General features: G+C 43.1%; 1 protein-coding gene across 1 annotated transcript; it reads right to left on the reverse strand.

Annotated features, from left to right (window-relative positions):
- Positions 1-1,824: 1,824 nt before the first annotated feature.
- LOC134402163 (transcription cofactor HES-6-like) lies at positions 1,825-8,553 on the reverse strand. Its single transcript, XM_063131509.1, has 4 exons — positions 8,503-8,553; positions 7,182-7,277; positions 6,930-7,008; positions 1,825-2,234 (listed from the first exon to the last, which is right to left on the reverse strand). Exons 1-4 carry the CDS (start codon positions 8,551-8,553, stop codon positions 1,825-1,827), a joined length of 636 nt encoding a protein of 211 aa, XP_062987579.1.
- Between the last annotated feature and the right edge of the window lie 6,359 nt (positions 8,554-14,912).

Consider the following 14,912-nt stretch of genomic DNA (forward strand, 5'->3'; position numbering starts at 1 on the left):
TTGGATGCTGCCCATTGTGTCGTAGGGTGTAATCCTATGCATGTTTAGACAGAACATGCATAGGAATATGTCCTTGGGATTTCAACATGCATCGGATTGTGCTACGTCGATTGACTTGGGGAAGGGCGGGAGAACCGTTTGCCGCTCTGCCTCAGTCAGCACAAGGTCTCAAGCTGGCCCTGCCGCCCTGGCAATGCCAATGTCATGAAGAAGAGGCCTTGCAGCAACCGGTAAGGAAGAGGTACTCAGGCAGAGGATGAGCTTGTCCCAGCAGCCTCAGCTTCTGGATGAACCAGTGTGTGGTTGAAGTGTTGATGTTAGAGCATTTTAGGAGGCATCCTCTTTCCCCCAGAGGCAGCTGCTGATCCTGCCATCCTGGTGCGATCACTGCGAATGGCATTTCAAGAGGAGAGGATAAAAGGGGAAGAGTTTCACAAAGAGAGGTGCTAAAATACAAGGTGATGACATTCACTCTTCCAAACCCTCATCAAACAAATTAGTGTGCATAATTAGCCTCCAGGTTCCGAGGGGGTGTCATTAATTAGTATGCAGAGTGTTTGTTTAGGTAAGGGATCCCTTTTCCCTTGCTCTTTAACTTTTAACTGAAAAGAACATCTTCAAATTGCTTTCAACTTGGAAAACCATAGCAACCAAACGTTGCCTCTCAAGTTTAGATTCTCCCTACACTTGTAATTAGGGTTTTCTTTTCAGTCTTTCCTTCTGAATTTCGGATGCGTGTCTCACCTGGAATTATGGGCATCTACCTTGCTACCCTGGGGTGGGGTGGATGGGAGTAACACACATATCCCAAACTCCCAATAAAACCAAAAAATTGTGGCAGCTACTAGCGCTAACACAACAAGAACAAAAACTTGACTCGAAATAAGTATTTTAACCAATACCTGCTTTTAAGGAATAACTTTTGGGCATATGTGGATTAAATAATAATAATAATAATAATAATAATAATAATAATAATAATAATAATAATGCTTTATTACTACTACTGCAGTGAAAATGCCAAAGAGCTGATCATTTTCTCACTACTACTTCTTCATCAAGACCTGACCAAGCCTTTGCCTATGTCAGGGCTCTCCAATGTTTTGGGGTCAGTAGTAGGCACATTTGGAAGTTTCAGAGAGTGTTGTGGGTGCTTTTATGAATGGGCAAGCTTCATAGCTTGCCCAAAATACTCATTTCTCAGAAGTCAATCTGGGATGCAATCCTACGCATGTACCCTGGTCTTTAGTACACCTACAGGAGCACACCGGCTCCAAAAAGCGTTTTAAAGAGACATATCTATAAGATACATATAAAAGAGGGTCTAAGATTAGAAATAAGATTTTCCCCCCCAAGACATTTTTCTGGGGGCTCACAGCGCTCATGCGCTGCCGTCAAGACGAGGACCCGGACGGAGTTGGACTGAAGGTACAGATGATGTGTAAGGTGGAATGGAGAAAAGTAGCTGCATGAGCCCATAACAAAGGACAGCATTTCACTGTTGTCTCTATTTTTATTAATCATTTGTTAATTCTTTTAATAATGTATGAAAAAGAAACATTATATAAGTCACGTACACTAAAAAGAGCCCAAGAGAAGATTCTATAAAATAATTTAGGTGAATTAAATAAATACAATATAATAGCAGCCTTCTATAATGCAGGCTACACAGAGGTTTACTCCGGCCTGAAGTACCCTGGTCTTTAGTACACCTACAGGAGCACACCTGCTCCAAAAAGTGTTTTAAAGAGACATATCTATAAGATACATATAAAAGAGGGTCTAAAATTAGAAATAGGGTTGTTGTTTTCCCTGAAGACATTTTTACCATGGTCTCCACATGTCTAATGACCCCATGCTAACAACATTATGTGCAAAATGGGGCTGCAGGATCTGACTGGGAGGCGACAACTCGCGCTGACTACAACGTGAGGGCGGTTGTGACTGCAATGACTTTTTTAACCCCTGTTTGTCCTCAGTGTGGTAGAACTGATCCTGAGGTTGGCTGGACCCTGTTGCATTCCTCTTGCCGCTCTCAGGGGTAGAAGAATTCAGGTCTGCCTTGTGGCTTTCCTCAGTAGACCTGGGCAAGGATTTCAGCAGGTGCTTCAGCAACCGTGCTCCGAGGGTCTTGTCCATCCATTCGCAGGTGAGGAGGAGGTTGTGGACTTCATGCATACACTGAATGTATCCAGTGCTGTATCTCTGCTGAGCTTCTAGGCCCGTTTTGGAATCTATAAAAAATGGAAGATGTTCCCAGTCACTAAAAGCATGTAATCAAGATTCTTTAGTTAATAAATATATCAGTATGCACATAATGTGGAAGACACCCAGAAATCACCTCCAAATCCAGGTATTTTATTGAGCTGACCCTTTCCCATAATAGTAGACATTTTTTGTAGCTATGCTTGCATCCTTAGGTTCCAGTTTTAGATTATGTATAGGCATATAATAGTGAAGTTTTTTGTTAGGTGTATTTACAATCTGGGATAGGATGAGGTAGGGATTAGAAAATTATATGAGTCTACTTACTTTGGCAAAGCATTAAAAGTAGTTTCAAATATCTTATAAACACTAGCAGAATTAAGGCAGAATATGGCATTGAGTTGTTAGTGTGGTTGTTGGCCCAGGAAACACATTTTCAAATCCCTGCTCAACCATGCATTCATTGAATGGCCTTGGGCATATCTTTGGCCTCTTTCATGTATAGGTGCAATGCGTGGGAATAGACTCAGCTCTGCATGGCTGTATGCTGAGTGCCACTGATGAGACATGGAGGCAAAACTGATTATGTGGGTCTAGAATCAGCACCCTCTCTCCTGGTTGGTTGTTACCAGTGTGGTGGGAAAGACCTCTATGATCAGCTCGGCCAACCTGGTTGCATCATTCACATGAGCCCCACGTTGCTCCACAGGGAAATGGCTCCTATATCACTATAGCTACATGTAGAAAGAGGCCTTTGTCCCCCACCCTTGTTTCCTCTCCTATGGGCATCAGCTGTAGAAGAAAGGTTGCACCATGGAAGATATAGCTTACAGAAGATGGCGAGCAAACAGTTGGTTGCCAAAACACACACACATTCTCTTGGCCTTGACAGCAGGCTAACCCAATAATCTGTTTCAGTACTTTAGCAGCGGAGGGTGGTGGCTCTGATTTTGCTTGGTCTGTGAAACCATGCCCTAAACAGGTTCAGCACCTTGGATAGCGCTTTTAGAGTTCTGGCTGGTTCTAACTGAAACCCAGAATGGATTCATAGCCATGCCGAACTCAGAGTTACCAGCTTCCACTATACTTTAGTGCACTGTTTGTAAGCACAAATATAGTCATCTTATGTGCTTAGCTCACCAATCTCTGCCTTTGGTCAATAGGAATTACACAGTTTAATGCACAGTGCTTGGTCATATTTATAGGTTTCGTACAATGAACAGGTTTCGTATAATTCTGGAAGTCTATACCCTTTAGGGTTCACAATGTCTACCTTGATTACAGTGATGTATAATGGGTTGTATGTATCCAATGTATCTAGTGTTAGTCCTACTTAGAATAGACCCACTGAAATGTTAGTCCTAGCTAAAGTAGACCTACTAAAATAAATAGGAGTTAAGTTAAACTAACACTGGATATAACCCAATGTTTTCAAACAGTTAGGTTGATATCTATGCTATCGGTTTAGGCCCCAATCCTATGTGTGTTTATACAGAAAAAAAGTCCTACAACTTACAGCACTCCCATTGTCTGACCAGGAAATGCTGGGAGTTGTAGGACTTTTTCTGTTTAAACATGCAGAGGATTGCACCCCTAGTGAATAACTTTTAATAATATAATCTATTGCGTTTAACTTTGAGGTAATATCCATTTAGCCATTACTAAGCCATTTAATTTTTTCCACCCAAGATTAGGTAGCTTAAATTTTGAACAAAATACTACCAAAAGCACTTTAAATCTATAGGGACCACCTCATTTTTTAGCTTCCCACAGCAGCTATGTACAAGTAGCTACTACAACCCTGATATGCTATTGAATTATTTTGGTACAGAGATTGTTTTATCTACAACACTTTGCACTTATATCAGCACAAGTTTCTCAGTATTTTGTATAAGGGCTGTTTGCACAGTTGAGTCATAGGCAGCTGTCAAGTGGGAGCTGAAAGTCAGAACTGAGAAAGGCTATTATTGCTCAGACATAGCTCCAACCTGAACAGGAACCCTTTGAGGCCTTTGCTGTTGAAGAGAACCCAATTGCTGTTGTGGACAGAACCACCCCAGTATCTGTGAAGCCTTTACTGAGTATGACAAGTTGTTGGTTTGCTTTAATGTGGATTCATAGATCGAGCAGAGGTTGGACTCGATGGCCTTACAGGCCCCTTCCAACTCTACTGTTCTATGATTCTATGAACTCCCATCAGCTCAAGCCAGTACTGCCAATAGAGAGGAATCATGAGAGTTGTAGTCGAACAACATCTGGAGGCTCACACATTCCCCATCACTGGAGATAGTCCAACCCATAGCCTTAGAAGCTCAAGTGGTATACCCAGTTCTAGCCCTGGCAGTTCCTGTGAAACTGAAATTTCAAATAGCAAAATATGATTGCAGCCATATTGAGTGTTTAAAGACAAGAGCTCCAGTCAACGGCTGGGTTCATACAACCTGATAACCCACACTGAAGTTTGCATGTGGCTTGAGTGTGGGTTGCCATTGAACCATGGGTTGTTGATGAACCATGGGTTGCTGTGTTGCCTGAACCCAGCTGTGCTTACAAAACATGGTTTGTTAACCACGAACAACCCATAAAGAGAACCCAATTGGGTTGTGGACTATGGGTTGTTTTTATTAGAATGGCTAGGTTCAGACAACAGAACAACCTATGGTTCAACAACAACTCACAGTTCAATGACAATCCACACTCAACCCATACTCAACTTTGAGTGTGGGTTATCATATTGTGTGAACCTAGCCAATAATTTATTAGAGTAACCAATAGTAAAACTTCCATAGGTGATCTACAGCCCTTAAATTTTAAGTATCAATATCATGTACCAAAATAGGCACATGCAGTCAACTGCTTCCCTCCCTCTCAGCTTGGCAACTGTACACTGTTAAAAATGGAATATTAAGAAATAAAGTACTTCGTTAAAGCATGCACGTTCTTTCATGGGCCTATACCAACTCTTTTCATTAACCTTTACAGTGTGGATATGTGAGATACTGGCATGAGATGCCACCATAGGTGTATGGGGACTGCAAAAATGAAGTGTGTATTTGAAGCACATCTTCCCTCCTCAAAACTGCTATATAGATTCACTCATAGAGCTTATTCAGAGATTCAGGGAATGTATGTCACAAATGGTTTTCAGCTTTTACACAATGGTCGAACAGGTCTAGCAATAAATCTAGGGAAGGGCCATGGCTCAATGGCAGAGCACCTGCCTTGCATGCAGAAAATCCCAGGTTCAATTCCCAGTATTTCCAAGTAGGGCTGGAAAAAAAATCCTACTTGAAACCCTGGAGTGTTGCTGCCAGTCAGTGTCGATAATCCTGGGCTAGGCCAATAGGCTGACTCATTATAAGGCAGCTTCCTATGCTCCATCCTAAGCTTTGATTCAAAAACTATAGCACAAAATCAACCCACATGTTGTGGATGACTAAATACTTTAAACATTTTTAACAGCATAAAAAAGAGCCATGCTGAAACAGACCAAAGGACTATCTAGTCCAGCCTTCTGTTCATGATTATGGGAAATGCACAAGTAGAACTTTAGTGCAATAGAAACCTTTCAATCGTTTTTGCCAAAAAAAACCAACCCAAAAATGTATACACAGGCATACTGTCTCTGGAGATAATATATAACCATCATGACTACTACCCATTGATAGCCTTATCCTAATGTTAAAATTAGGCTAGGTGCAGGCACTAGTCCAAGTGTACTACAGAGTGGGATTGCTCAGCTTCTAAAGCATTTTGTTTAAACTCCCAAACTAAAAGTAGTCACAATATCATGTGGACATGGTAGAGAACTGTTTCATTTGTCCTCTTTCATTTGACAAGCAATATACAGCAAGGGTGACTGATACAGAACCACATTTCACAAGGGAATTGTAATGTTCCTTTTTTCAGCACAAAACTTTTTGATGTGATTGCTTGGAGAATGCCATATTACTACAAAGTTGATGAGGCTGAGTGGTGTATGGAGAGCCTTCAAAAACACATTAAGAGCTGCTTGCTGGGAAGTCCCTTACAATGCAATCAAATACACATCTACTCAAAGGTAAGCCCCATTGGGTTCAATAGGATTTATTACAAGGTAAATGTATATAGGATTGTAGTCTTAGGGCTCATCTACACCAAGCAGGATATTGCACTATGAAAGTGGTATATAAAAGGCAGGAGCCACATCAAGCAGGATATAGGAGTATGAAAGCAGTATGGTATGTGTGAATGGGCCCCAACAGTTGTCAGTGCACTTCAATACCACTATAAAGCAGTAGTGTGGCTCTTGCCTTTTACATACCACTTTTATAGTGGAATATCCTGCTTGGTGTAGATGTGCCCATAGTATCTTCTATTTAGTGTGGAATCCAGTGGTAGTATCCTATGTTACTCCTACAGATAGTAGCCCCATTGAAATGAATGGGACCTAACTTAAGTCTCATTCATTCCAATGGGGCTACTATATGTAGGAGTAACATTGGATGCTACCCCACTAGTCCCTGCTTAAACCTTTCTGCATTGTAGGTTTATTCTATAAATGGTAAAGAGTTTACGACTTTATCATTTAACATTGAGCTGGATGTGAAACATCTTCTATATATTTTATTTTTTCATTTTTGCTTTGAGTGCCTTTCCCATTTCATTGGGGAGTTCCAGAGTTATAGAAGTGAGACCAAACATTCCATACACAAACCATGTAGATACAAAAATCCCATACTCACCCATATTTTTGCTGTTTTGGATATTCTGGAGATGTTTTACTGTCATTTCAAGGATATCTGCTTTTTCAAGTTTAGATTGCTATTTAAAAAATGAAACAACAAAGTGGGTTTGAGATAAGAAATCAGTTTGTAAGTTGCTGAAAAACCAAACAATTGGGGAGAGCAAAAGCAGAGATATGATGGTGGAGAAGAAGAAGAAGAGGAAGAGGAAGAGGAAGAGGAAGAGGAAGAGGAAGAAGAATCAATCCTTACATCAAGTTGAAAGGCCCCAACAACAGTCTCCTTGAGCTGATCCAAGCAATTGTTAATCCTCTCTCTTCGTTTCCTTTCAATCAAAGGTTTTCTTAACTGAAATTATAATAGGAGAATGTTAGTTTATTCCACGTGAAGGTTTCAATCATGCTGTTGGTCAATTCAAATGCATGTAGGGCTTTGTAGAGAAAGTATATAGGATTCAGTTTGTAAACGTACAGTAGATCCCTTTTCCATCTGAAAGCAAATAATTCACGGGCATGGTTGGCAAGATTCTGCAGTCTTAACCTCTGTGGCCAGTATTTAAACACTTCAATTGTAAAACACTCACTGTTATGAAAATTCAAATAACGGATATTCATCCAGGTAATTTTTTAATCAATCCAGACAAGCAAAACTGATACCACAATGCCATACATGTTTACTAAAGGTAAGTCCTTCTCTGTTCAATGAGACTCAGTCCCTGGTAAGTGTGTATAGGATTGCAGTGTTCATATTCTCCAACAACCCAATTACCAAGAGAAAAACAGCAACCTGTGAGTTCAATACTGTCTGGAATGTGGGTTCTGCACACATTGCAAAACTGTCACAACAGTTTTTATGTGATGTGTTTCCCCATTATCTTTTATAGTCTTGGGTCCAGAATTTATTAATAAGTTTGTATTCCTCAGCCCATCCACTCATTCAGACAATCTTTTTGACAACCAAAGAGACTACTTACAACTGTAGTTTTGTAATGATTGATGGCAGGCAGATCATAATAATGGCAAGCGGATCATCAAAACCAGCCAATGTCACCAGGTTTTTCATTGCTACAACAATGTACACTTAATTGTAAGTGCACATGATCTTCTTTGGGGAGGGGGGGCTTTGCTGTACAAACAGTCTACTCTATGTAGGTTTAATTTTCTACTAGGCTATTTTTCTACTAGGCTACATGTGGAAAAAATTCAGCTCTGTTATATATAATGCATGTGTGTGCGTGTGTATGTAGATAAATTCACACATGATCAGGGCTTGTGCACACATTACATTTTGTAAGAACATAAGAAGAGCCACGTTGGATCTATCGAGTCCAGCATTCTGTTCACACCTTTTGTATCAAACAACTACACCTACTTCTAGGTAGCTGTCAGCTTACCACTACACAGGGTCTACAGGAAGCCACTTGACAGATAATTGATGATCATTCAAGGGGCCCCACTTCATGAAGCTTAGTAAATGATAGCCACCACAGTGTGCTTAAAACCCTCCGCCTATATACAGTTAGCAGCAACTGTTTACCATGCAGATACTGAGCCATTGATAAAATGTGACCTACCTTCCTTTCCTCTTTGGTGTTGGAAGGTTTCTGCATACCGCTGGCAGTCATTGTAATCCACCTTGCCCGCCCTAAGGCTTAGCTTAGGGGAGGAAAAGGGAGAGAGCCCTTTGGCCGCTGGCTGCTCCCCTTGCCGTCTGGGCTTTCTCTTACATTCGCGCTGCACTCTGCTTGCATTTATAGCCTGGTATTAGCATGTGAATGAGGCCCTTGCTTGGCTGGCCCTCTTTTCCCACAGGAGGGGTTGAGACCAGAGGCTTGTGACCATCCATCAAGGCTGACAGGTCACTACTTTTGAATGGCCAGATCACACACACACATACACACAGGGCTCCCAAAGAACGACAGATGTCCAGCCTCTGCAAAGCTTTGCTTGGCAGAAATCTTTTGTTAAGAGGGAGACAAAAAAAAATCTGAGAGCACTCCATGGAGGCTACATGGCTCCCTACTCAATTGGCACCAATTCCCAAGGGGAGAAAAACAATAGCTTGAAACCAGTTGAGATATACACCTGGGCTACTGGGGTTTGTAGCTGGGCTATCTTTGTGTGCAGATCCCACTTTTCATCTGGGAAACCTACCTCTCTCTCTCTCTCTCTCTCTCTCTCTCTCTCTCTCTCTCTCTCTCTCTCTCTCTTCATCCTCCCCTCAAAAGAAACTCTGCATTAAGAAGTATAACAGATCCATTCTAATGCTTGGCATCTAAATAGGGACTCTGGGCTGCAGTCATTCATGAGCTGCAATACATATCTTGGCTTCAATGCTATAACTGGTAGACATTAAGGAAACCCATGTATTAACTGCATGAAGGGATCTCCATGAGTACAACTCCATACAGGTCCCAACATTGTGTGTTTCACCAGTGCCACTCCCAACCTCCGTTTATTGAGTGTGGATGTCTGCTTAGGGCAAATGTGCATGTGTAGGCTTCCCCTATGCAGATGTTCGCACTCAACATGTGGATGTCAGGAGCAAAGCTGTGGAACCTACATGATGTCAAGGGTGGGGGACAGCAGCATGGCCCCTTTCTACTCAAGAAGACTTCTTCAGGAGATTAATATGTGAAGGTCTTTTTCAAGTCTTTTGTTTCCAGGAAAGCACAGAAGATGATTCAATAAGTTATGTAGCAATTGTTTTCCATAGTGTTGTGTAAAACATAGTTTTCTTTTACTCACTCTCTGTCTCTATCTTTCTCTCTGTGTGTGTGTGTGTACACACACACACACACACACACACACACACACACACACACACACCATGGTGTTTATCCACCTCTGGACAGGTGTGCTGCTTTAATTTTATCTGTACCTTCTACATGGTTATTGCTTACCTCTGCTTACCTACTGATTGGCATAACTGTATGCAAAGATTTGAGTTTGTATTAATAATAGTTAGGTTGCCATATTGCCAGTTGGTTGGGTTGTACATGGATTCTAGTCATGCCATTAGCTGGCACACATTCCCAACTTTAATTTTTTTTAAAGTAATTAGACTTTGTAGAATCAGAGATGTGAGGCAAAAAGTGTAAGGCTATATTGCCCAATCATTTTGGGAGAATTGAGTCTGTACCTGTCTTTCAGTGTTTTTAGTCAATGGTTCACACAGTCAAAAAGCTGTGATTTAGTTAAATTGTGGTGCATGTTGGGCATGTGCAGAGTACAATTTCCATAATCACTGCCCAGGCATGGCTTGTCCTGTCACCCAAATCCAGGCAACATGGGAAACAACCCTCCACACATGACAATTGGTTTTGTTCATGTAAACTGGCTCAATGAGAGAGGTTGCAGGTATGTTGGCAATTAGGGGCCTTGGAGATTTAAAACGTTGGAGAATTTCCAGAGTGGTAGCCCTATTAGTCTATTGCAGCAAAAACAGCAAAGAGTCTTCTGGCACCTTAAAGGTGTTCAAAGTTATTCTGGCATAAACCTTTGTGGACTGTGGCCCACTTGATCAGACGCATGAAGTGTTACACTGACTTCCAGGTATCGATACAGCACATCTGTTGGTGGGGGAAATTGTAAATAGTGAGTTCAGAAGGAAATTAAATGCAGAAAGTACTGACAATTACAATCTCATCATTAACAATGGCTATTCACAAAACAGTTGCTGCTGATAACACAAACATCCTGACACTAGATAAATCAATTCATACAAGGGGGATGGGGGGCTTCACGGGGCTGCTTTACCGCTCCTTCCCAGTAAAACCCCATGGTATTGCTGCTGCTGGGTGGGGCCAGGAAATCCCCACGTCAGGAGGGAGCACAGGGTTTCTGGCGGCCATTCAGCTCGTTAGGCCAGCCTCTTGCCCTCTGCCCGGCTTCCAGCGACCTATCAGTGGTTGCTGTCCATCCCGGAACGCCTCCAGCTCAACGCTGAAGTGAGTTCACACAGTGGAAGGAACGTGGTTCAAAGAAAAAAGAATTGAATCTACCTCAGCACTTTCTTGCCTGAACCTCCCTTTGAAGTTTCTTTACTCCACAATGGCTACTTTAAGCTCAGTGACAGAGTTGTTCTCCCATTCATTGGATACTGCCATTTCTCATCTCAGATTTGTGTCCATATATTATTTTCCACAGAGACTGGCTTGTTTGCCCTCTGTAGAATGCAGAAGGGCATTGCTGAGAGAAGATGGCATATATCCCATTGGAAGATGAGCAAACGAATGAAATCCATGATATTGTGGGTGCCGTTAATAACGTTGTCAGAGATATGGGGACACAGCTAATATTTGGGTTGGTCTGGTCCCTGTGGTCTTATTCTTGCTTTGTGAGTTGTTCTTGCTAGTGAGTAGGGGGCTACTGTCCATAAGCAAGCAAGTACAGGCCTACCATTCAAGGCCTCTGCGAGGGAAGAGTAATTGTCCAGAAGTTGCGATAGATTATTGATGGTCTATTTGAGTTGTTTGGGCTGGGAACTGTAGGTGATAAGAAGGGGTCTTCTATTGTTTTCCTTTCTGTATCTGTCCTATAGTAGATTATTCTTTGGTACTAATCTGGCCTTGTAGATCTGTTTCTCTTGTTGGCTAAGTACTGTAGTCTGAGGAATGCCTGATTTAAACCCTTAAGTTGTGAGTCTCTGTCCAATAACTGTATTGTATTTTAGGGCTTGGCTGTAAACAATGAATATTTCTTGTGGAAGCTGGACACGTGTAAGTATGTGAGGCAATCAGTAGGTTATAAGGAAGTACTTATTTGTTTACTTGGAAGTCTTTTTATGTCTCTCCTCAGCCAATGTGGCTTACATATAATCAATTAAACAGGACAGTCCCTGCCCACCAAAACCAAAAACTATGAAGATAACAGTTGAAAGAGGAGAAGCCTTCATGAGTGCGGCCTTGCAGCAGAGCTGCTGGAATGGCCCTGTTCTTCCTTGCGTCTCCTTCAGCTCAGTCTTCTGGAATTGCTCCTGGTGGTAGCAGTTGAGGTAGGAGGAGCCTTCATGTGGGAGGCTTTTCAACAGGGGTGGTAGAATGGCCCTGTTCTCCCTTTCATTGCTTTCAGCTCAGCCTGGTCAAATGTATATGTTCATTATTTAGTTGCACAAATTTGTGCAGAAAGTGAATCTGTTGTGTGGACCAGTCTAGGCTGAGGTTGATGGTGGTGTGAAAGTTACTGTGAAGGTTACCAAAGTCCTGATGAAATTTCATCAGGGTTTCCTGTCCATCTGTCCTGATAATAAAGATGTCATCATCAATGATTCAGGTAGAGAAGAGACTTTTGGGGACAGGAGCTGAGAAAGTGTTGTTCTAAGTCAGCCATGCAGATGTTGGCATACTGTGGGGCCATGGAATTACCCATGACAGTGCCATTGATCTGAAAAGATATGTTCTCCCCAAAGCTGAAGTAATTGTGGGTAAGTACAAAGTAGCAGGGTTTGGTGTCTAGATATGTTTTAGTGCCATCAGTGATTATGTTTCTGATGGCATGTAATCCACCTTTGTTGGTGTAGATGACCTCAACATCCATGGTAGCAGAATGGTGTTTCTGGGAGATTGTCAATGGGTTGTAGTTTCCTCAATGGTCTTATAGGCCCCTTCCAACTCTACTATTCTATGTTCCTGTTATTCTGACTTGGAGTATTGGTGTTATACAATCTGAGAATGGTGTCTGTATAACAGACACACCAACTGTGACAAAGGGGTGTACAGGGTTGCTAGGGTTTTCTATTTTGGGTAGCAGATAGAAGATGGTTTGTCCATGTAGATTTGGTTTCGCGCCTCTGTGGGAAATTTCTTCATCGGGTTGCATACTTCCTCCTGGTATTCCTCAGTAGAATCTGAGAATAGGAATATGTCAAATGTGGTTTTGGAGAGTTGCCTCTCAACCTCTTGAATATAATCCAATTCATTTGTAATGACAACAGCGCCCCCTTTCTTGTGGCATTTTTTCTCCACATGGGACAGAACTGCCCTCCTGTCCCTGTGTATTGTCGCAGAACCTCCCTTCTTGGGGGCGACTGTGTTGAAGGGCGGTCTTGCTGATGAAAGAGGAGGGTGTGCTGAGTTGCTCGAATGTACTTTTGCTGCTCCAACCCCTCTCTCTCATTGCTCTCTAATTGTTATTTCTACCCCTCGAAAGGTAGAAACAGCGCCTAATCGATCAAACACCAAATCATTAAAACTAGGGGTGTGCATGGACCCCCCACTCCGCCCCTCGGGCTGATCCGAAAATTTCGGGTTGGCCCGCTCTGCTCCGCGCCGCTCCGCCCATACTCCGCTCCTCTTCGCCGCGGAGCTCCGGCTCCGAATCGGAGCTCTGCAGTGGAGGGGAGTGGTGCCAGGTAAGGCCGGGAGAGGAGGGCGGGAGGTTTACCGGGCCCTGCCACCATCGCCGCCCGTGCGGCGACGGCGGCAAAGCCCGGTAAGGGACCAAGGGGGAGGGGGCCTTACCTGCCTCTGCGCGGCCCAGACTTCCTGGTTGAACCGCGGGCTCAATTGAAGACGCCGATGGACCGCAGACGGAGGCAGGTAAGGGAGAGGAGGGCGGGGGAGGGGTTACCGGGCCCTGCCGCTGTCGCCGCATGGGCGACAGCGCCAGCGCCCGGTAAACCCCACTTACCTTTCCGGCAGAGCTCCGGATCGAGGCGAAGGATCCGCCTTCACCTCGATCCTCTTCGCCACGCTCCGCTGACCCCCCAATCCTCTTCGCCTCCCACTTAAGGGCAGGCGAAGCCCCCCGCTCCGCTTCTAATTCGCCGGACCGATTAGAAGTGGAGCACATCCCTAATTAAAACAGTAGACAACAAAACCAGAGTAAGGGGGAAGGTGCCCATGTCCATCACAATGTACATCAACCACAAGAACCAATGAACTGGAGGGGGAAGGAAAAGGGGCAGGGTGGGGCGAGCACAGTGACAATACCTGGAAGCGCGAGCTACGCTTGCATGTGAAAGTGACCAGCACTTGACGTGCTAATGAAACGGAGGTGGAAATCGTGGATGCATACCAGGAAAAAAAGTAGGTGTGATGGAGCTCTTTCCCCATCTTTAAATCATTCCCATCCTTTCTCCCATCCATGGCTAATAGGAGCTTCGGGGCAGGGTGTGTGTGATTTCCATCGGGTGTGTATCCTCCTTCCTCAGTGTTGCAGCCCCAATTCAAATTCGGGGGCTTCCACAGGTGCTTTTAATCAAAGCAAAATAAAGTGAAGATCCAATCATGAATCTCCCGTCCCATGTCTAGTTTGGCTCTTGACCTCTAACTGTTCTAGATGCCTGCACCCTTTTACCATTAGAATCCAAATAGGATGTTTGCATCTATCAAATATGCAAGAGCTTTCACAAGTATGACCTATATTATCCTGTGTGGTTATTCATGTAAGGGTCTATGCATTCATAGAAGAGTGTCAAGAATAGCAGTGACTGGTTTAACTGCAGGCTGCTCCTTTTTAAAATTTTCATTCATGGTTACTGTAGGAACTTGGTAGACTGCAGAATAACTTCTCATTCAGGCAAAGTATGACATCTGTGCTTGTAATCGAATGGGAATATGCACACGAATGCAAATGTGTCTGTGCATTATTCAAGGAAGTACTTTGTGATTTGCTTTCGTCGTCTTCTTGTTGTTGTTGTTACATTGCTCAATGCCAGATTTCAGTGAAAAGGTGCCTTCCCTTGAAAAGACAAAGCCGCACTTTTCTTTCTGGGTTTTCCCAAAGCATTGGGGCCAGTCTTTCTGCTTTTATTAGCCCCCCTCCTCTTTTTCAGTATTTGTCCACATTTCACACTGTTTAAAAAGAAAACAACTTTAAACATCTGTTCCTGTACTTTTTAAGATGGAAAGAAAGCGACTGTTGAAAATAGGTGGGGGGGGGGAGGGGATATGGCAGATGTTAGTGAATTCTCTCCAAGGCAGATGTCTGGTTTGGGATTTTTTTTAAAAAAAGTTCCTTTAAGAATTCATGGCTACGGCTC

Source organism: Elgaria multicarinata, chromosome 8 (genome assembly GCF_023053635.1).
Source record: "Elgaria multicarinata webbii isolate HBS135686 ecotype San Diego chromosome 8, rElgMul1.1.pri, whole genome shotgun sequence".
Classification (NCBI taxonomy): Eukaryota; Metazoa; Chordata; class Lepidosauria; order Squamata; family Anguidae; genus Elgaria; species Elgaria multicarinata.